At 42.7% G+C, this 24563-nt stretch overlaps 1 protein-coding gene across 1 annotated transcript in view; it reads left to right on the forward strand.

The window, feature by feature from the left end:
• Positions 1 to 24563, forward strand: part of LOC124132568 (bone morphogenetic protein receptor type-1B-like) — a 77748-nt gene that overhangs the window by 21532 nt on the left and 31653 nt on the right. The window contains exons 2-4 of the mRNA XM_046496533.2: positions 2534 to 2715; positions 18644 to 18764; positions 23738 to 23846. Of these exons, the coding sequence (XP_046352489.1) occupies positions 2534 to 2715; positions 18644 to 18764; positions 23738 to 23846 (412 nt within the window). The remainder of the gene's footprint in view (positions 1 to 2533; positions 2716 to 18643; positions 18765 to 23737; positions 23847 to 24563) is intronic.

The following is a 24563-nucleotide window of genomic DNA, read 5'->3' on the forward strand; positions in this document are numbered from 1 at the left end:
AAATATTCACCAGTGTGATGGAAGTTACATGAAATACATCTGACAGACGTGCTTACTGTATACCAAGCCACACTTAGCTGTTGAGGCAAACAAGGAGATCACTCGCTGTGTTAACAGTTTTGTATACAGGAATCATTGTTAGTATTCAGGGTTTTAGATTGGGTCATTTTCAAGGATGGGCTAATTGTTATTCAAAATGTCAACAACAAAAATTAAAAATTCAGATTTGGTTAGTTATTGAATTGTGAGTGAGTATGGTTTTATGATGCTTTTAGCAATATTCCAGCAATATCATGGCGGGGGAGACCAGAAAGTTGCTTCACACATTGTACCCGTGTCGGGAATCGATGTAGAATAGACTTCACTCACTCCCTGATGATACATTGGCCATAGTGTTATTGGTTTGTTTGTTAATTGTTTAATGATGCACTCAGCAATATTCCAGCCATTTGCTGACGGTCTGTAAATAATCGAGTGCAGACCAGGCAATCTAGTGATTGATATCATAAGCATTGATCCACGCCATTGGGATACGATGACATGTATTCACCAAGTCAACAATTCACCAAGTCAACAATTCTGACCATTCGATCCCGTTTGTCACCTTTAACAACAAGCATGGATTGCTGAAGACCACTTCTACCCGTCTTTACGGGCCCAATCGTGTTGTACTTTCATTTAGCCACTTGTGATGAAAACACTATGAAAAGTTTGTTCAACAAAACAAGTTTCCATTTATTATTGATACATTGTTCCCATGATTCTTTGATGTCAATCTTTACGGCTATTGATTCTGATTTTAGCATAATTTTTCATATTTCTTTCATGCAAATAAAAAGTATGGACGTGATGGAATTTGATTATTTAGCAGAATATTTTTAGTTAGCACTTGAAGTAGATATTCATTAATATCAGCGACACATTTAGAATGTTCAGGAAATATTTTAGGAGGAATGTCATGACACTTTGTCTGAAAAGTAGTTGGTTCTTTGTAGAATGTGGTAATCAAAATAAGAACTTGAAATGGGAAATTGCTTCCCACTCAGCCGATTTTGAAAGAGATATTATAACTGTTTGTAATTGGGACCGTTATTAGCAAGAAGTTGTTAAATTGATTATTGTAGTGCTAATAGATGACCTATCACTCAGTGTGGAGGTGTCGGGTTAATGATAGGTATTTTGTTGTTTTTTCTGTCAACTGATATTTTTTAAGAATGTGTCTCTTTTATGACAGGAAAGTCCTTTGTTGAAATTATTTTAACAGTTTCATCCTTTGATTTTACCTGTGAAGATCCGGGGTAGAATAGGTCTTCAGCAACCCATGCTTGCAGTAAAAGGCGACTATGCTTGTCATAAGAGGTGACTAATGGGATCGAGTGGTCAAGCTTGCTGACTTGGTTGATGATGCATGTCATCGTATCCCAATTGCGTGGATCGATGCTCATGATGTCAATCACTGGATTGTCAGACTTGATTATTACAGACCGCCGTCATATAGCTGGAATATTGCTGAGTGCGGTGTTAAACAACAAAGGCTAGCTGTTCTGAACTGCCAAAGAAAGGTCACTTCATGAAAATAATTCATGAAAGTCCCCCGTTGTTATATCAATGCATTTTGGGGAGGTATCCCATTTTTGACGTTAGTCTGTATCCAAATTTAATGTCACTTCCAAAAAGTGACTCAAATTTGGATATAGTGGGTCGCAAAAACCCAGCTTAACAAACATCCATGGTACAAACTTCCAAATGCTTTCCATGAAAATGAAAATTCACTTGCTTTTCCTTGTGCCTTTTCTGATAAACGTCACCCCAAAATGTGGACCCAAGATTCTTTTATCGATACTAGTGCCATGCCAAGACTTACAAAGAATCAGGGAAACCAGGCTTTATGACGACTGCATGCTGGCCAGACTGCATGAATGATTGCCAATGCTACAAGTGTAGATGTGAAGCATCTACAAACTACAGCACCGATACCAGATCAGCATGCAGTCATCATAAAGCCTGGTTCTTTCTTTTGGGGTTCAGTATATATTGCCTATGTGTTGACAGAAAGTGTGGTTAGTTTTCTTTAACATGACATGATGTAATATAACTGAAATACTGTTCAAGCAGTGTTACATACAACCTCTGTCATCTAGTGGTAGAGCGTCTGCCAGGGGTTCGATCCCAGGGTGCGTCATACCAACATAAGTTAAAAGATGGTACTTGTTGTTACCCTGCTGGTGCTCGATTAAGGGGCTAAAACAAGGACTGGTCGGCTCGGAGTCAGTATATTGTATCTGAGTGGGGTATTCATGTTAAGCTGCTGCATGGTATCTCATGGGGAAGCACTATAAAATAGGAATTAGTCTGGACTAGTACAAGCAGCCACACACACACGTGCACGTCGCTATTATAAGTGAATTATTTTGGGCTTGATGGGCACAATGGTATACCCGATTTCACCTAACCGAGGCAGTGTTAAACCAAACAGTGTATTTTCAAGATATGTGTTGAGACCCAGCTGGCTGACTGTATGTTTTTGTTCCAGGTTTAGGTCTGCGCTGCTACTGTAACCAATGTCCACAAATGAGTGACTTGCCAAGCAACTCGTGCATGGCCCGACCCAACAGCAAGTGTTTCACAGCAGTCACCATTAACTATCTGGAGGATGAGACCACCGAGTCTTGGGACTACGGCTGTCTAGGGGATGATGAGAGCACCCTGTTGCAGGTACGTGAAGTTGGAGCTCTTCTCTGGGTGGGTGGAGGTGCAGAGTGGGGAATGGGTTGATGAGTAGGAGTCAGGGGGCAGGCTACCATCCTCCCTGGGGGGGGTAGAGGTGTGGGCATGGGTGGTTGAGTAGGAGTCAGGGGTCAGGCTACCATCCTCCCTGGGGGGTGGAGGTGTGGGCATGGGTGGTTGAGTAGGAGTCAGGGGTCAGGCTACCATCCTCCCTGGTTGGGTGGAGGTATGGGCATGGGTGGTTGAGTAGGAGTCAGGGGTCAGGCTTCCATCCTCCCTGGGGGGTAGAGGTGTGGCCATGGGTGGTTGAGTAGGAGTCAGGGGTCAGGCTACCATCCTCCCTGGGTGGGTGGAGATGGCATGGGTGGTTGAGTAGGAGTCAGGGGTCAGGGGTCAGGCTACCACCCTCCCTGTGTGGGTAGAGGTGTAGAGTGGGCGTTGATCGCTGAGAAGGAGTCAGGGGTCAGGCTAGTATCCTCCCTGGGTGGGTGGAGGTGCAGAGTGGGGCATGGGTGGCCAAGCAAATTTGGGGTAAGACATAGGTTATGTAAGGGTTTGTCTCGACCAAGGATTGTGAATGTCATACCTTGAAATTGTACAGGATATGTCAGACCAAGGCTTAAACCATACATAGGTATGTGAAGATCCAAAATGTGCCATTAAAAACTCTGTATTCTATACCGTTGGAAACCTTACATAGGCAACTATGACAAGACCTTTGCAACAAATGACAATCCCCATAGATCAATATGTTGCAGCAGTCTAAGCCTGAGGATGTGTTGTCTGAAAACCAATATGCCTATCCACCTCAACACTATGCGTTCCTGTGAACCACTACTGGTGATCCCTATATGAATCGGCTGTCCAGCCAGTGATGGCCCATTAATCGGTGTATGAGACACCAGTATTACCAGCAACAATAACCTAGATTACTCTCAGTAATAATCAACTTGCCAGAAGCACATCTGCTAGTAAATGTTGTGCCCTCAGCTTTGATATTAAGTGAATGAAAGTCACATGTAAGAAAAAGGGAGGGATTAGAAGTGTTAATTGTGACAGTAATATGGCGAGCAATTGAGCTGGGGAGTCTGCCTCAGGGAGGGTCAACTCTTGTGACAGATCATTACAGATAATGTATGCCGTTATTACTCTCATTAACTCGGCATCAAAGATACCGTATTCAGAGCTGGTTTTTGGCGATGTTCTTTTGTGAATGATCAAATGATTATTTTGTGGCTGTATCAGACATTGTCAAGTACTAGATCTCTTGCTTTTGGACTAGGCTCCTTGTTCAGCAATTTTAGTTTAGGATTGGACAAGTTGATGTTCTTCATGGTGGTAGATGCTTTTCTGGAATGAAATAAGGGTCCTGGTCGATTAATCTGAGAATCTTAATGAGGTTTTATGACAAAGACAGTAACAGGTAACCAGATCTATCACTGATTGTTTGAATAGCATTTCAAATTTGTTGTGTTTTGGACGCCTCAGGAGTACTCCATGTCTAACTTGTATAAGGAATTAATATATGGAATATGATATAGTAATTTCTTTTTCAACTGAAGTGAATATTCAGTGTCTGATCTCACACCTTTATGGCTCCATTATGGAGAATATTGTTTATGGTTGCATGATAGCATCCTTGTTGGGGGTGTCTGAACTAAAATCTGTAAATCGGAATCAAGATGCAGTAAATTCTCCAAAACAAGAGTCGTGATAAGTCAGCTGATCAGAATCAGGATATCAGGTTGATTAAACAACCCCTTGAAATTCCAAAGCAGAATAGAGCCCTAATCTGTTTCACAGTCCCTGAACCATATTGCTTGCCCTTCTGCCAAGCCTTAATGCTATAGCCCGAAATGAAGCAAGTCTAGAGTTCTCACAGGTTCATTTGGGCTTCTTTTCACTTTTAATTTAGTTGCATATTTCATTAAAAATAATATATTTTCAGAGACTAAGCTTATATGGTCACAATTCCCTGACATTGTTGTTAGGTAATCATGCTGTTAACCACTGAACTTTTATGGTCAATTCGTATTATTCCAGCACAAGCCGAATAGCGACTTGTGGCTGTTTTCAGACTGGGTTCCGACTAAGCATAACGGGCGTAGCTAAACGAATTGTCAAATCGTTGCATAATGATTCACATAGCTTTCCCCCATATATCATATTCCAAATGCTTTTTAAAACACATCGGGACCGATGGTGTTATACAATATGACTGAATACATTTAACAGCATCTTGGGTATATTTTTAGATGCAAGACATATGTAAAACGAAACTTTATTCCTGAGGGATTCTTTGAGCGAAGTACCTGAAGTTATACGCGCATTCTGATTGGTTTGTCATATTTAAACACATAACATTCATCGGTAGGGGACGAGTCTTCTTACAGGCTACGGAAAAGGGCAGGTGGTGAGGAATGAACCACTGAATTGCCTGGCTCAGACTATTCAGAGGTTGTGATGTAGCTGGAATATTGCTGATTTGCCACAAACAGCAGCATTCATTCATTCACTGTGAAGAGGATAGACACGAAACAGAAAATCCCTTCATGGTTCTCAACCCCCCTCTTATGTTATCTGTGTATATATATATTTCACATTCCTGTTTCATGCCCTTATGAAATTCCAAACAATCATCCCGCTTAAAGATGTTTCCCCTTGAACGAGTAAACATCCTAAAGCCCTAATATTTTCTATAGAATCTAAATTCATTATCCAAGTGTCTGCCTCTCGTTAGGAACAAATTATAAGGAAACAATGCAGTCTTTATCTCCTGGAAGCATCAGGCCAACAGCATAACCAAGGTTGAAGAAGCTTGTATAGGAAAACAAAAGCACCACCCCTCTTGTGTTCAAAACAGGTGGAGCATGTTGTTTTGAGGATCACATTACAGGTCCTTTGGGCCCCACATAAAATGCTTGAGAGCACGCACCTATAGGCAGATGTTACCAAAGATAGGAGACAGGAGAGGAGGGCTTTCTTCACCCCCTAGATCCTCTTACAGTGGTGTGTTGATTTTACCTCACATCTGCTTGTAAGGTTTCATGGCGTGCCTGATGCAATGGCCGGCTTCGTGAGATACTGTTTTGCTAGTTCCTAACTAAGATTTTCTTTGTATTATCTGCACCGTTTGCGAGGACGGATTTGGATGTTTTCAAATACTTGACGATGTTTCAGTCAAAGGTTTAGGGGAGTTGGAAATCTGGATGTCACAAAGAGAGATAACTCTGAAACCTGATTAGGGTATCATTGTGTGAGTGTTTGGGTTATGTCCCTTTATATGACTTTAATGAGAAGATTAGGAATATCACGTTTTCAAAGAAACTGTAATTGGTTTTCTTTTTTTATAAGTTTCGCGGTGCATGGGAAAACATGTATTTTTTGCCATATTTTTTTAATCACTGTCGACATGGTAAATTAGATGACTTATAAATCCTCAACCTATAAGCACATAGTCATGCTTTTAGTTCCCCATTCACCACTCTACAAAGGGGTAAATCATGCTGTGGTATTTATCACCTGGTATGTCCTGATAAGACAGGTCTCTTGTCATGCTTGTAGTCGTACTTGTAGGGAGGGACATGTGAAGTATCAGATACAAGTAGCATGGCTAAAACACCGGGGCAAGACTCCTAGACTGATATGTCAATGGCTGATACAGTGTGAAGGCACGGTTACAAAGTACATGCTCATTGAAGTATTGTTGATGGCTGCACTGAAATCTCAAAATATTTCTACCAGGGTGTGGTAATAAGGTGGGGTCATGGTGGGTCACTCTTACAAGATTAACATCGGCAGAAGGACAATTTTCTGAATATGAAAACCTCCCCAATTAATTTACCTGTTCCATTTTTGATAAAGCATGTTTTTATTTTATCCTTTGACATCATAACACAGCATTGTAGATTGAGACTTGCCAACTATGCTGAAAAATTGATTTGGCCGATTTCTGACTAATAATATTCTCAAAATGTTTGAAATGACATGCATTCATGGCAATCCTTTTTGCTGAATACATGAAATATTGTCATTGACAGAATATGAACATTATAAGTGCAGGGTTTCAGATCGGTTCATTTTGTAGGAGATTGTCATTCAAATATTTTCTTAAGATTTTTTTCAAATTTTGTAATGATCTAGAAGAAAAGTCCTATCAGAAAGTGATGAAATCATGAAAATATCCTAATGCCCATGAATATCCCTTGTACCAAGAAAAATTTGTGAAGTGCACTCAAGTGCACTTGAGTCCCAACTATTAACTGTTACTGTCATGATGGACCTCCACATCAAAGAGCCTGTTGGCATAGTAAACAATGCTAGTGACATTAAACCATGGCTACCAAGTGCCTTTTGGCATGTTTGGCACAATACTTGTTAAACCTAATCTAGGACCACTGAAGCATTCAGTTTGGATAGAAAACATTTCAGTGAAAAACAAGTAAAATATTGACAAAATATGTGAAAGAAAAATATGAGCTGCAAATTATGAAAGAAGCCATTGGACTGGAAATTTCAACATGGAGTAAAATCGATCTTTTATTGATATGCATCTCTTGCTAATTAAGACTGTATTGTATGGTTTTGTAAGAAAGTGTTTTCTTCTGTGAATGGTGCTGCTGTCCGTCTGATACACATTGAATGTAAGTGATGCCAGTGTAATTTCTCCCCATGCTGTGAGCACAGGCTTAAAACATGTTACAACACTTTGATGAGCAGTTAATGATGGCTGGTTCCAGTAATCAGAAGGCAGGCATGAGATGGTGGGGATTCTGAGATGGTATTGATGACTTCACAGTCTGCAGGGTCTACCGACACACAGGAAACAGAATACCATTCTTCGGGGTGGGAAAGTTTAACATGTCAGCACCAACGTGTCAGTCATTCATTTTGGGGTTGTACTTTATGAGAATTTCCTTGTTACAGTGAAATGTATGTTCTCAGTGTCGGTGTTAAACTGATGTGAAGACATTCCAGTCTTAAGTTTGAGCGGGATTAATGTAGGGTTTTTAATGCATGATGTTACAGAAGGGTTTAAGTAGGTTTTTGTTTGACTGTGGTGTGGAATTATTATTGTTTCTCATTTTGAATATTTGTTGTCTATCCTCATTCATCTTTCCAGTGAAATTGGGGTCTTATTTTCTGGGCTTTTTGTTCAAGAAAGATTCAAGGTATTTTGTACAAAACACCCTAAACGGGCTGGGTACATAATCTGTACCACAAATATGACATATTTAACATAACACAACATGGTAAGACCTACATAATTGCACCTAGTAGATAAAAGGGATTAATAACAGCATTTATAGAAGGTAGGTAGCAACAGATAAAGAATTAATGAAGGCAGATCTTCTGGAGAACATGGGCTGGTCAGGTAGCCTAGTGGTTAAAGCGTTCGCTCGTCACGCCGGAGACCCGGGTTCGATTCCCGACATGGGTACAATGTGTGAAGCCCATTTCTGGTGTCCCCCGCCGTGATATTACTGGAATATTGCTAAAAGCGGCTTAAAACCATACTCACTCACTCACTCATATTATATCAACTTTGCTTGAGTACATGGTCTTGTTGCATACCTACCAGGTTGGACGCTAAATGTGAAACGCTTCACTGGTCCCCATCTCCACAACTGAAAGTAGTGTAACCGCTTTTCTTGGGTCATCCAGTACATTCATCTGATTAGTTCATCTTCATTAGCAGTTGTCATACACAGTAGATTCATTTCTCACACCCCATGGGACACACTGTGGTATTTCTCTCTTGTTTTCAAGTTTGTGTGTACGACCCCAGTATTTGGTGTTCTTTAGACATGGATTCAGGAAAAAAGAAGCATGTTTTAGCCTCACAGTTTGACCTGAAACAAATTAAATGGAAAATGTTGCCAAGGTGTTTCTTCAGCCATTAGTGCTCATGTTTCAAGCAGTAATTAGTAGTTTGAGAAGAAATGGCGAAAATGCAAGGTTGAACCGGTTCAGCCAATGGAATGATGCTCTAGCGAGAGGAAAAAAGGATATTCCATAGAAAAACACACACTTTTCGTCATTTGAAATTTGTAGCTGTGTATAAAACTGTGGAGAAGAGTGACGTTCCATTTGGCAGGCAATCAGTCAGTGTCACTGGTTTTTCAGCAGGGACCTCCAGCATTATGTTTATTATGCCAAGCAGTACCGCTGTGACCTTTACCACAATAAAATGGTTGTTATTGAAAAAAAATCATTCATTATTTTTTTTATCAATAATGTCCAGGAACATGTGAAAAGAAACCAAAGCTTCTAAGAAAACATTTATAATGGTATTAATATTCCTGATGGCCGATCATTGCTGGTTGCCGACTACTGTTTCATATTCTAAATCCTTAAAATTCACAATTGAGACAACACCGGTGTGGACAAACTATAAAATTGTGGAATCATTTCAGCATATTGAGGAGGGATTAAAAATATTTTAGAATCAAATTCATTTTCGAACCTGCTGTTACATGACATTGAATTTGAAATGCTTGTTTTAATGAGGCAATGGAATCAGATTAGGTGTGTTTGCACAATCATAATCAAACAGCATTTGAAATATCTTTTACAAAATACATAAGACTAACAGCCGTACCTGGCTGTCTGGCTTTGTACAGTGAGCGGGGAATGGCAGTAAGTAGGAGAGCCTACGCCACAGCATGGGCGGAAACTCAACACTGTTAGCCATCATGGAGAGCAATCCGAAACCGATCCTGCATGTGTATGTGCCAAGCAGAGCATGGTTAGGTGTTAGGTGTGGAATTTGAATATGGAAGAAATGTTTGTATGTGATGGAAGTCACACTTGAGTCAGTTGTGTAATTGCCTCCAGAATGGCTTTGCAATGGGGGACACCATGTATGTTCCTCGTTGTGAAGCGAGGGAGGGCAACCATTTTGACACTGAAATATCTGCTGTTTACTTCAAATTGTTTTGTAGCCTACATGAACAGGGTTATGAGGGGTTACAGGTTGCATATTCGTCTAAAGCACTGTAATTCTCTGTGCACGCAGTTTTGTCCTTTAGGTATCCCAGGATCCAACAACCTAGGGTTTGAATTCCAGATTTCCTCTAATTCCTCTAATTATGTCATTTCATGATTTGGTTTGTCAGCACGTCCAAGATCTGCATCACTCTCCTCCCACATCAAGCTGACATGCCGTGATATTACTGAAGCACTGTTCAGGCAGGATTAAACTCACTCACTCACTCACTCACTCACTCATCCCACTCACTCACTCACCCACTCATCCCACTCACTCATCCCACTCTCTCACTCACTCATCCCACTCACTCACACCCACTCACTCACACCCACTCACTCACTCACTCACTCACTCACTCACTCACTCACTCACTCACTCACTCACTCACTCACTCATCCCACTCACTCATCCCACTCACTCCCTCCTTCACTCACTCACTCACTCACTCACCTCACTCAATGATACATGTCTGATAAGAGATGCGGGATTATGACACTTATTCCTGAGACTTTAGCCAATGTGTCAGAGAGAAAACTATAAGCCTGCCCCATTTATGGTTGGTTAATGCTAAAAGGTGTTAATATGGTGGATACAAATGAGCTGTAAAAACCTTGCAAATTTAGCATTGAAGGCTTTGAGGATGTAGTTTTCTGGTTCTGAGTCCATGGATGTCTCCGAGCCTTCCCCTCCATGTGTAGTTAATTGCTGGTAACACAAGACTTGGAGCAATTTCTTTTTCAGGCATGTAATTATTTTCTCTGGACCTTGACTATGCTGTAGTATTTTCAGTTGGTAGATCCATGAAGTCAGCTCCTCTAAGCCCCAAAGTGGGTGAGATTTCAATGAAGTCTTTGTTTACTCTCAGTAGGAGGCGGTAGTGGCCCAGTTACGAACCGTCTCGGATTTTAATGAAAGGGAGTGACCTAACGCCTCACTCTCAGCCTCAGCAAATTAGTTTGATAGTTATCTGAACTGTGTATGTGGAGTTCTGTCCTTAAACACTTCAATTGGGATGTGTGGTCTTGGTATGGAAGAAGGTGCATGGAATAACTTTCTTGCTTCATGTCTACATGGGTTATAAAAGGTTATCAAGTCGAAAACATATTTTGATCAAAGATATTTCTGTTCACAAATCGAAAAAGCTGGGATATCAGGTAACAAGGATGTTTATCTGGACATTTTGAAAGATGTCCACTTGGTAGGTTTTTTTAGCTCTAAAATGTCTAAATTTGTGACTTTTTTATCTCTTCCCCCCCCTCCCCCCATTTGATAAAATGGGGATATAGCAATAAGCATGTCCGTCTGTCCCTTCGTCAGCCATCCGTTTTCCGTTTGCCTAGCAGACCTCCTAAACTGTTGAATATTTCTAGATTAAACTTGCTTTTCATATCAGTCTAATGGTGAACTGGTCCCTTTTGATGATTTGGAATATTTTTTTTCTTCTTTTTTATTTCATGAAGACAAGTTGGATTTTTCTAAAAATGAGACTTATGCTTGTTCCCGAAGCAGGGCCTCATTTCACAAAGCAATCTTTGAGCTACTGTCATTAGTTTATGTTAAAGCATGGGAGTTACAATAACCTTTAGCGCTATGTTCACCTTGTGGAACAGGACCCAGAACGCCAAAACCATTGAATATTTCTAGAAGAAACTTGCTATACAGATCAGTCTTGTGGTGAACTGGTGCCGTGATGACCTGTGATATTTTTTTCTATATTTTTGTTTTCATGACAAGTACGACTTATCCTGAAAATTAGTTGCAGAACACCAAAACCGTTGGGATATTGCAAAATACCAAACAGCATTATTTTTTTCTTTGCGGAACTGACAGTATCCAACGGCAATGAAGTAAAAGTGGGGAATAAGTGGCCAAACTCCATTTTACCAGACCAGGGGGATATGTCATCTCCTGATGACTCTTGTTTTCATCCAGATACTGGTTATGAAAAATAATCTATAGGATAATGGTGTTTTGAAGGTAACAATGAATTAAGGTTTGAAAATATTTTAATTATGGACAGCATTATATGCGAAGATGAAGCAGCATGCCATGAAATATTCATAAAATATCTGTTCTTAGCTCTAAGGCAAATGTTTTCAAATTATTCAGAGTATCTAAAATTCCTTGTTTTATTTTGCCTTTCAAATTAGAATTGAAACAGGAATATATTGCTACAAAATTGTGGAAATTAAGAAAATGCTGAGAAATAAGTTCTTTTCTGTAATAAAGAAGTGTAATCAATTCCTGCAACATTACAAACTATGAACAGAATTATCGGATGAAACACTGACGAGAAGTGTGAAAATTTAATAATGAAATTTTTGCAAATTTCATTACACATTTTATGAATCTTTTTGACAATTTCCATGTATCTACATAAAATGAAGAGGGATCGGAGCTTCAGTGAATTATCATCTGACAACTTAGAGGGTGTTTTCTGTGAACAATAACATTCTTATGGGCTGCCTTACAGTTTAATGTATGCATTGTCATGCAGCTAATGGAAAGTGAAGCATTTTTTGTGAGCATTGGCGCCAGTAGTTCAAGCCCATGGTCACATCTGTCGACTTGTGCCGTTTCTCTGTTCTCACTTGTGTCCTAAGAACAATAAAATGCCATATATCATGGAGATCGATCATGCAACCAAAGGGGCGCGTAATAGTCGCAATATGCCATCAACATCAGGACTGAGAGCCTTTGTCTTATTAAACTGACAAGTGCTTTATGAGAAACTGACAATGGGCTTCATGAAACATGGATTATATGTGACAGGATTTGTTTAGCTTCTGTATTGTGCTATATTAACCCGTCTTTGTTATGTTTTTGCTATGCAAGTCAGAATTGGTAGATATCAATTAGGGTGGGTAAATATGAGTCCCAGTGCTGGGGTCGCCGATTTTCCAGGATTACTGTGTTGACATTTGCTTCTGAAATAGATGTTCACCTTGGATGTGTGTTTGAGTAGTGAAATGATTTGAGCAAATACTTGTATGCTTTGTCAGGGAGTTTACAAAGGTATGTGAAATAGATATGCGCCGTGGACATGTCGAGAACTGCACATGATGTGGAGGGTTGTTTCTCACTATACGAGCTGACACTTGTATACCCTTGTGCATAGTGCAGGTGACAGAATAGCTGTTGATATTTACAACGCTGGCGGCACGATAGACGTGTTTCTATTGACATGTTCGATAGCGATATGTACAGCAACATTAAGTACTTAGGACAACTCGCACGGTTCTTTATCAGGTTTCAGTAATAAATCAGCACTATCGCGGGAAGGAGTTGATTGTGCTTGCAATCCATTGGTCGATTAACAATAGAAATACTGAATAGAATAAGGGTATTACTATTAGGCATGTTTATTGCTTGCTGTAGGACCGAAAGATGGTAGGCTGTAGGACAATGAGATGATTAGCTTTAGGACCATGAGATGGTTAGCTGTAGGACCATGTGATGGTAGGCTGTTGGACCATGAGATGGTAGGCTGTAGTCACATAAGATGGTTAGCTTAAGGACCATAAGATTGTAGGCTGTAGGACCATGAGATTGTTAGCTTTAGGACCATGTGATGGTAGGCTGTTAAACCATAAGATGGTAGGTTGTAGGACCATAAGATGGTAGGCTGTAGGACCATGAGATGGTAGGCTGTAGGACCATAAGATGGTAGGCTGTAGGACCATGTGATGGTAGGCTGTAGGACCATAATATGGTAGGCTGTAGGACCATGTGATGGTAGGTTGTAGGACCATGAGATGTAGGCTGCAGGCCTATAAGATGGTAGGTTGTAGGACCATAAGATGGTAGGCTGTAGGACCATGAGATGTTAGGCTGTTGGACCTTAAGATGGAAGGCTGTAAGACCATGAGATGGTAGGCTGGAGGACCATAAGATGGTAGGCTGTAGGACAATGAGATTGTAGGCTGTAGTCCCATGAAATGGTAGGCTGTAGGACCATGAGATGGTAGGCTGTAGGACAATGAGATTGTAGGCTGTAGTCCCATGAAATGGTAGGCTGTTGGACCATGAGATGGAAGGCTGTAAGACCATGAGATTGTAGGCTGTAGGACCATGAAATGGTAGGCTGTGGGACCATGAGTTGGTAGGCTGTTGGACCATAAGATGGTTGGCTGTAGGACCATGAGATGCTAGGCTGTAGGACCATGAGATGTAGGCTGTAGGACCATGAGATGTAGGCTGTAGGACCATGAGATGGTAGGCTGTAGGCTGTAGGACCATGAGATGGTAGGCTGTAGGACCATGAGATGGTAGGCTGTAGGACCATGAGATAGTAGGCTGTAGTACCATGAGACTGTTGGCTGTAGGGCCATGAGATGGTAGGCTGTAGGACCATGAGATGGTAGGCTGTAGGACCATAAGATGGTAGGCTGTAGGACCATGAGATGGTAGGCTGTAGGACCATGAGATGGTAGGCTGTAGTACCATGAGACAGTTGGCTGTAGGGCCATGAGATGGTAGGCTGTAGGACCATGAGATGGTAGGCTGTAGGACCATGAGATGGTAGGCTGTAGTACCATGAGATGGTTGGCTGTAGGGCCATGAGATGGTAGGCTGTAGGGCTATGTAGAAGGACAGTGATCGGTATATGATGGTCAGTACACTACAGGGTTTCTAATATATAATACTCATTTAATATGTCCCCAGCACCTACTGTGTTTAACCAACTTATGAAGGTAGAGTCGTTTCAATATGTGACTTACAGATAGTTTACAGTGAAGCCGTACCACATTTACTGGAATACTGAGAAATTTGGAGTGTAATAAAAACGTCAAATTGATGTATTATAAGTTTTGTTTTAATAAACATTTCTTGTGGTGTTTACGGCTGTACAGTTTCCATGGAGTACTAGGTGCGGTGATTGAGATCACAGCCCCATGATAAAGTAAATGGGGTGTTCCTGAAGATGACAACCTTGATAGTAATACATGGTGTGGTTAAGTATAACTTCGCATGAGAGAAGATGTTTCCTGTTAGATAGCGATTTCCTCAAGTATAATCGTTGATATCACGATGACTATCATTCATTTGAAACAGGTGTCCCGTGCTCTCAGCGACCCCTCATATAATAACTGCTCCCAATACAACCCTCAAGTGCTCATGTGCACGTAACAAAACCAAGTATTGCTCCCTTTACAAATGTAGTGGATAGAAAAAGTAATCCTGGTAAATGTTGGCGAAATGGGACGCTGGCTCTGTGTTGTGCTGCAGTGGTGCAGAAAACACTGAATGGAAAGTGTAGATGTAATATAGCGTGTCTTGTTACTCCCCTTGACCTGCTTGGCCCTCTTCTACTGCAGGCTGACTTTCTTGCCAGCTTTGTTCTCCTCAAGTAGGCGTAAGAACAGTGGCTTCCTTTTCAACATTTTCATGTTTTGGATGTGACATATGAATGTTATGTGAAATTAAATTTATCTTTTTTTGAATTTCTTTCCTGTATGAAGTGACTTTGTGAGCAGATTTGTAGATTGCATTTCAGTATAAACACATGAAAAGTTGTAGGGTTTGGTGGTGCAATATTCATGATATTGCAGGCCTTAGGTGATGAATTAGGCTGAGTTGGCCTTAAAGCCACTGAGCAGTATTTTAGTTATGTCACGGTGTCAGTTTAATGTGGGAGGAAAGACTGAAAAGTGCAGGTGTTAGACATTAACCTCTGTGTTGAATCCCATGAACACGGATATGGTGTCATGAATTAGGACATCACCAGTAATATACATGTGAGGATTAGAACCTGGGACCCCCTTCCTGCTAAGCTGACACACAAGCTACTGACACGGCAGCCCTTCGTCCACATCAACATGTGTCAAAATATTCTCTTAGACCATGGTGTTATAAGAAGATTGACACTATTGATATCTTAGTTTATAGTTTAGTGTATCATCAATCATTAAATCAATTGTTGCCAACCTAGTAAAGTCAATATGTAAGTTGTTCCAATCTTCAACCAAATGTTTTGCACATGAAGCATTGGACTATGTATATGGCTTCATTGACGATGGAGATTTGTGTTTTGTCTATAACTGTACTGAGGTGTCTGCCAAGGAAGATGAATATTGGTGGTTTGATCCCCGGCTACATCATACCAAAAGACTGTAAAAAATGGAACTTGTTGTTACCCTGCCTGGCATTCGGCATTAAAGAGATAAAACAAGGACTGGCTTGGAGTCATTTTTCTGTGTCTTAGCAGGGTATCCATGTTACAACTGTGGCATGGTGTTTCAGTAGGCAAGCACTGTAAAACCAGTATTAGTCCAGACTAGTATAAGCATAAAGACACACACATACATACACAGAGACAGACACACATATATACCATGTATACAGACACACACACACACACACACATACACAGAGACAGACATACACACAGAGACAGACATACACACACACACACACGCATATATACCATGTATACAGACACACATACACAGAGACAGACACACACACACACACACACACACACACACACACACACACACATACATACACAGAGACAGACACACATATATACCATGTATACAGACACACACACACACACACACACAGAGACAGACATACACACAGAGACAGACATACACACACACACACACGCACGCACACATACAGACAAGCACACACACAAGCATGTGCACGGACACACACAGGCAGCTGAGAAACACACACACGTCACTATATAAGTGCTGTAATCCTGAATGCAACGTTAACCCCATTTCACCTCCCCACCTAACTGTACTGTAAACTGATTCCTGATCATTATCTGAAGTATCTTGCAAGTCAAGGCTGTTTTTCCCCTTTCTCAGCTTGAAGTGTATAAAAATTTATGATCGCTTCTATATTCATTTTATTGCCTATTGGTGATGTGAATGGTGAATTATTTGTTGCGCTAGGCAATGATAAAGCGTTGAAGCCCTCTGCCACTGTAACCTCTATTCTTCAGAAGGGTGATATTTCTATGGGGATACTTAAGCACATCAACTTAGTGCTTACCCTTTGTAGGGAGCTTTCATGTCGTAATAAATGTGCCTTTCTTCCCCCGAAAAACAGGACAAAAAGCCGTGAGAGACTTCTTTGTTGATGTCCTAAGGGACCATGTCGCAAATTTTGGAGGCAATTTCTGTAAAAATTGTCACGTTGAAAAGAAAAAAATTGTCTGTGGAAGTCTCCAGTGACTTCCCTTTGAAGTAGGTGAACCGAGCATAGGGGAAATTGTCTGTGATTTCTTGCCTTTTTTGCAGTCTTTTGACTAAATATTCTGAGGCTAGTTGACACTCCTTGAAGACTACCAGCCAACTGTTTTGAAAAGCTGGGTTTTTAGACAGATCTGAGATTTGTTATATCATCATACAAACTTCATACTTCAAAAAAAAGAAAGTTGTATGTTAAAGTTTGTTAAGATTTCTGTTTGAATGTCTAAGGCAACAGTTAAATAACATGTAAAACTATTGTATTAGAATGTAATGAATATCTCCAGTGCTATTATATTTGCATTTGATCCATATCCTGTATATTGAGGGTATTCTACTCAATTAAAATGTAATATGACAACCAATGTCAGAGGGCACATTTTGTATTTGAAAACAAACTTGCTCTTCATTCCTAAGGGTGCATGTGACTAGGCTGTGTATTCACGCCACAGCCACTCATCAGGACAAAGCCAGGTGTAGTTCAACACTACAGGCAGGCTCAACCAGGGTGTCTTAGCTTTAAAAATAAAGTTAGAAAAATAATTGGGGCTCGTCACCGTGTTGCCTCTATCTAACACTTGATGTTTAGAGACTGGTGTGTTTGCCGGCTGTGTCGTCAAGATAAGAAGTTGGAAGCAAAGTAAATACAGGACTTTGTTGCCAACTTGGGCTGGGTTTGGATAGTTTGTATAGTGAATACTCTCAGCCTCCATAGATCCCTTTCCTCTCTTCTCGCACAAATCCCCACACTTTTTGCTGTTCTAACGAGGTGTAATTTCTGCCCAGCCTGCTTTCTTCATTGTTTGAATGGCTTCCTTTTTGAAAAGGTCATGTGTGGTTTGTCTTGTACTGTTATTACCTGCACAAAAGTTGGATACAACTTCTCTTACCCCCCCCTTTCCTCCTCCTGTCTTCCCCCTCCCACAGCCACTGCTTCTGATCTCAGACAAGCTCAGTCAGCCTTCATTTCTTTGGGGGGCCACAGGTGGCCCAGTCCTCTAAGCCACGCAAGTTGTGCCTCTTGGGCTCGCCAGAAACCTGCGATCCTGGGTTTGAATCCAGGTTCTCCCTGATTATGCTTTTAGGTTTGTCAGCACCATACGCGTGTGCTTCCTTCCCACGTCAAGCTGACACACCGTGATATACCTGGAATATATTGTTCACAAAGTGGTTAAACCCAAGGCCCTCACTCACTTGATTTCTCAGTGGTGTTGCTGGATTGGTCATTGGGATACCGTGAAAATATTGATGCAGTACGTAGTGTATGTTATCTGTATGTTTCTTACTGTTAAATCTTAACATGTTTATGTTTTACTGGTTAGAAGTTTATATGCTTTTTCTTCCAAGAAGATTGAAAATTTCTTTATGCTTCTTTTTGCATGCAAATACAATAGTGCAAATTATTTGAAATATTCAAAACTGAATTGATTAAGTGTTTAAATAAATACACTAGCTGGTTTTTGTTTTTTTTTAAATTTTAGAAATTACAACTGCTGTTTTGTATTAGAGACTGAAGTTGGATAAAAAATGGGATTCCTTGGGGCAAACTTAATTTCCAAAAACGTACACCAAAACATCTTTTGTTTGAGTCTCTTATCATTCCTTTTCATTGTGGAATACAACTGTTTCATGATGTGACTTTGCAATCTTTGTCAGAGAGGGACAATATAGCTGACAATGTGATAGTTGTGAGGAATTTGACCACCTGTTTGTTTTGCAGTGTAAGGGAGACCTGGTGCCGCACCATGTGCCAAAGACGATAGCATGCTGTGACAGCGGTGATGACTGCAACTGGGAACTGACACCCAAAGTGGTGGAGCGAAGCACAACACCTGTACCAGGTAGGGCGTTAGTTACTTTCCTAGCACAACACCTGTACCAGGTAGGGCGTTAGTTACTTTCCTTGCACAACACCTGTACCAGGTAGGGCGTTAGTTTCCTAGCATAACACCTGTATCAGGTAGGGCGTTAGTTACTTTCCTAGCACAACACCTGTACCAGGTAGGGCATTAGTTATTCTCCCAGCGCAACACCTGTACCAGGTAGGGCATTAGTTACTCTCCCAGCACAACACCTGTACCAGGTAGGGCATTAGTTACTCTCCTAGAACAACACCTGTACTAGGTAGGTTGTTAGTTACTCTCCCAGCACAACACCTGTGCCAGGTAGGGCATTAGTTATTCTCCCAGCACAACACCTGTACCAGGTAGGTTGTTAGTTACTCTCCTAGCACAACACCTGTACCAGGTAGGGCATTAGTTACTCTCCTAGCACAACACCTGTACCAGGTAGGTTGTTAGTTACTCTCCCAGCACAACACCTGTACCAGGTAGGGCATTAGATACTCTCCCAGCACAACACCTGTACAAGGTAGGTTGTTAGTTACTCTCCCAGCACAACACCTGTACCAGGTAGGGCATTAGATACTCTCCCAGCACAACATCTGTACCAGGTAGGGCATTAGTTACTCTCCCAGCACAACACCTGTACCAGGTAGGGCATTAGATACTCTCCCAGCACAACATCTGTACCAGGTAGGGTGTCAGTTACTCTCCTTGCACAACACCTGTACCAAATAGGGCATTAGTTACTCTCCCAGCACAACACCTGTACCAGGTAGGGTGTCAGTTACTCTCCCAGCACAACACCTGTACCAGGTAGTTTGTTAGTTACTCTCCTTGCACAACACCTGTACCAGGTAGGGCATTAGTTACTCTCCCAGCACAACACCTGTACCAGGTAGGGTGTCAGTTACTCTCCCAGCACAACACCTGTACCAGGTAGGGCATGAGTTACTCTCCCAGCACAACACCTGTACCAGGTAGGGCATTAGTTACTTTCCTAGCACAACACCTGTACCAGGTAGGGTGTCAGTTACTCTCCTTGCTCAACAACTGTACCAGGTAGGGCATTAGTTACTCTCCCAGCACAACATCTGTACCAGGTAGGGCTTTAATTAATCTCCCAGCACAACACCTGTACCAGGTAGGGTGTTAGTTACTCTCCTTGCACAACACCTGTACCAGGTAGGGCATTAGTTACTCTCCCAGCACAACACCTGTACCAGGTAGGGCGTTAATTATTCTCCCAGCACAACACCTGTACCAGGTAGGGCTTTAATTACTCTCCCAGCACAACACCTGTACCAGGTAGGGTGTTAGTTACTCTCCTTGCACAACACCTGTACCAGGTAGGGCATTAGTTACTCTCCCAGCACAACACCTGTACCAGGTAGGGCATTAATTATTCTCCCAGCACAACACCTGTACCAGGTAGGGCATTAGTTACTCACCCAGCACAACACCTGTACCAGGTTGGGTGTCAGTTACTCTCCTAGCACAACACCTGTACCAGGTAGGGTGTTAGTTTCCTAGCACAACACCTGTGCCAGATAGGGTGTTAGCTAGTTTCCTAGCACAACACCTGTACCAGGTAGGGCATTAGTTACTCTCCAAGCACAACACCTGTACCAGGTAGGGTGTTAATTATTCTCCCAGCACAACACCTGTACCAGGTAGGGCTTTAATTACTCTCCCAGCACAACACCTGTACCAGGTAGGGTGTTAGTTATTCTTCCAGCACAACACCTGTACCAGGTAGGGTGTTAGTTACTCTCCTAGCACAACACCTGTACCAGGTAGGGTGTTAGTTACTCTCCCAGCACAACACCTGTACCAGGTAGGGTGTTAGTTTCTCTTCCAGCACAACACCTGTACCAGGTAGGGTGTTAGTTACTCTCCCAGCACAACACCTGTACCAGGTAGGGCTTTAATTACTCTCCCAGCACAACACCTGTACCAGGTAGGGTGTTAGTTACTCTCCTAGCACAACACCTGTACCAGGTAGGGTGTTAGTTACTCTCCTTGCACAACACCTGTACCAGGTAGGGTGTTAGTTACTCTTCCAGCACAACACCTGTACCAGGTAGGGTGTTAGTTACTCTCCCAGCACAACACCTGTACCAGGTAGGGCTTTAATTACTCTCCCAGCACAACACCTGTACCAGGTAGGGTGTTAGTTACTCTCCTAGCACAACACCTGTACCAGGTAGGGCATTAGTTACTCTCCCAGCACAACACCTGTACCAGGTAGGGCTTTAATTACTCTCCCAGCACAACATCTGTACCAGGTAGGGCATTAGTTACTCACCCAGCACAACACCTGTACCAGGTTGGGTGTCAGTTACTCTCCTAGCACAACACCTGTACCAGGTAGGGTGTTAGTTTCCTAGCACAACACCTGTGCCAGATAGGGTGTTAGCTAGTTTCCTAGCACAACACCTGTACCAGGTAGGGCATTAGTTACTCTCCAAGCACAACACCTGTACCAGGTAGGGTGTTAATTATTCTCCCAGCACAACACCTGTACCAGGTAGGGCTTTAATTACTCTCCCAGCACAACACCTGTACCAGGTAGGGTGTTAGTTATTCTTCCAGCACAACACCTGTACCAGGTAGGGTGTTAGTTACTCTCCTAGCACAACACCTGTACCAGGTAGGGTGTTAGTTACTCTCCTTGCACAACACCTGTACCAGGTAGGGTGTTAGTTACTCTTCCAGCACAACACCTGTACCAGGTAGGGTGTTAGTTACTCTACCAGCACAACACCTGTACCAGGTAGGGCTTTAATTACTCTCCCAGCACAACACCTGTACCAGGTAGGGTGTTAGTTACTCTCCTAGCACAACACCTGTACCAGGTAGGGCATTAGTTACTCTCCCAGCACAACACCTGTACCAGGTAGGGCTTTAATTACTCTCCCAGCACAACACCTGTACCAGGTAGGGTGTTAGTTACTCAGGTAGGGTGTTAGTTATTCTCCCAGCACAACACCTGTACCAGGTAGGGCTTTAATTACTCTCCCAGCACAACACCTGTACCAGGTAGGGCTTTAATTACTCTCCCAGCACAACACCTGTACCAGGTAGGGTGTTAGTTACTCAGGTAGGGCATTAGTTACTCTCCCAGCACAACACCTGTACCAGGTAGGGCTTTAATTACTCTCCCAGCACAACACCTGTACCAGGTAGGGTGTTAGTTACTCTCCTAGCACAACACCTGTACCAGGTAGGGCATTAGTTACTCTCCCAGCACAACACCTGTACCAGGTAGGGTGTTAGTTACTCAGGTAGGGTGTTAGTTACTCAGGTAGGGTGTTAGTTATTCTCCCAGCACAACACCTGTACCAGGTAGGGTGTTAGTTACTCTTCCAGCACAACACCTGTACCAGGTAGGGTGTTAGTTATTCTCCCAGCACAACACCTGTACCCCAATGGGGTGGATCATTGCTCATGCTGTCAGTCCCTGGTTTAATTGGTTTGCAGTTATTGACTAATGTGTCTGCAGTATTTACAGACTGGCAAACAGCTATGCATACATCTTCCTTTGTGTGTCCATTCATTTTACTAGTGTATTGCTTTCAGCCAGAGTGTATGAGTTAACCTTTATCTTGCTGTAAAACCTTAGGGAACCAGGTTGCATGGTCTCTGTCGGGGGACTTTGAATCATGGCCAAGTCTCTTAATGCAGTGTTTAGTGAAATGACGGGGACATGAATAAATGGGATTTATGGTGGTAGCGGCAAGGTCACAAGTACAGGTGTAGAATGTACGTGTGACCCTTGTGCTATCAGTGACAACTGAATGAAGTAGAGTACACTAGGGTCTGACAGGAGACCCTGGTGCCCCCCCTGTGTCTCTCTTTCCCCCCCCCCCCTAGGCTTCAACTATTTGGGACTGCCTCCGTGGTCTAGTGGTTGAGCGTCCGCCCAGAGAGCGGAAGGTCCGGGTTCAATCCCTGACCGCGTCATACCAAAAGACGTTAAAAGATGGTACTTGTTGTTACCCTATGTGGCGCTCAGCATTAAGGGGCTAAAACAAGGACTGGTCGGCTCGGAGTCAGTATACTGTGTCTGAGTGGGGTATTCATGTTAAACTGCGGCATGGTATCTCAGTGAGCTACCACTATAAATCGGCATCAGTCCGGACTAGTACAAGCAGCCACACACATACATACACGTGCATGCACGTCGCTATCAAAGTGCAATAATAATGGACGCGACGTTTAACCCCATTTCACCTCACCTTCAACTACTGGGGTGCTACCTGTCCCTCTGCCCCCCAAGCTTCCATTACTGGGGTGCTACCTGTCCCTCTGTCCCCCAAGCTTCCATTACTGGGGTGCTACCTGTCCCTCTGCCCCCCAAGCTTCCATTACTGGGGTGCTACCTGTCCCTCTGTCCCCCAGGCTTCCCTTACTGGGGTCCTACCAGTCCCTCTGCCCCCCAAGCTTCCATTACTGGGGTGCTACCTGTCCCTCTGCCCCCCAAGCTTCCATTACTGGGGTGCTACCTGTCCCTCTGTCCCCCAAGCTTCCATTACTGGGGTGCTACCTGTCCCTCTGCCCCCCAAGCTTCCATTACTGGGGTGCTACCTGTCCCTCTGCCCCCCAAGCTTCCATTACTGGGGTGCTACCTGTCCCTCTGTCCCCCAGGCTTCCATTACTGGGGTGCTACCTGTCCCTCTGCCCCCCAAGCTTCCATTACTGGGGTGCTACCTGTCCCTCCGTCCCCCAGGCTTCCATTACTGGGGTGCTACCTGTCCCTCTGCCCCCCAAGCTTCCATTACTGGGGTGCTACCTGTCCCTCTGACCCCCAGGCTTCCATTACTGGGGTGCTACCTGTCCCTCTGCCCCCCAAGCTTCCATTACTGGGGTGCTACCTGTCCCTCTGCCCCCCCCCCCCCCCCCCCACACACACACACCGGCTTCCATGACTGGGTTACTACCAATGTAATCATCTGGTTTGTGTGTTGCAGAGTACGAGGTGCCCAAGAAGTATGAAAACATCACCCACATTGCGCTGCTGATATCAGTGACTGTGTGTTTTGTGATTCTCATCATCACTGTCACCTTTGTGTACCTCAGGTAGGTGGCCAACATATCTGACAACTGTCAGTCTCTTCCTGTGTCATGTATCCAGTGAATAACTGTTACTACTTATGTGGCTTGTGATTTCTGTTTGTGCTGATGATGTTATCCAGTGTTCCATGTGGCTGAGTGATACCTCGTGCTTGAAAGAAGCAGTAACATGGAAATCAGGTGTTCATGATTGCTCCTGTGTATGCAGCAGGGTGGTCTCCCAGAAACTGTGTGATGTAGTTACAACTGCGGATGCGGAGCTTGATGGCACAGATTGTTGCCTTCTCTATCAACCACTAAATATACTACTCATAAGAAGTTAAGAACACCCCTTGATTTCATATTATTGGGTGATTTGTCATGACATAACAGCATGCTTGTTGTAAGAAGTGACTGCTTGTTGTAAGAGGCAACTAACGGAATTGGGTGGCCAGGCTCGCTGACTTGGTTGACCAATGCTCATTATGTCAATCACTGGTTTGTGGGGTTCAGACTCGATGATTTAAGTTCTGCCGTCATATAGCCTGAGTATTGCTGAGTGTGGCCTTAAACAACAAACAAACAAACATGGCATGACAGATTTACTATAGTAATATGAAAGAATCAGTGTTCATTAACTTCTTTTGAGCAGTTGGTATATTTTATGTTCAAAATTAAGAATGACAGTCAAGGAGTCCTTTTTATTATTCGGATGTTAAAAGTTGCATATTTAGGAGGTCCATA

The sequence above is a fragment of the Haliotis rufescens genome, unplaced genomic scaffold, assembly GCF_023055435.1.
Source record: "Haliotis rufescens isolate VD_foot unplaced genomic scaffold, xgHalRufe1.0.p SCAF_11, whole genome shotgun sequence".
Taxonomy (NCBI): Eukaryota; Metazoa; Mollusca; class Gastropoda; order Lepetellida; family Haliotidae; genus Haliotis; species Haliotis rufescens.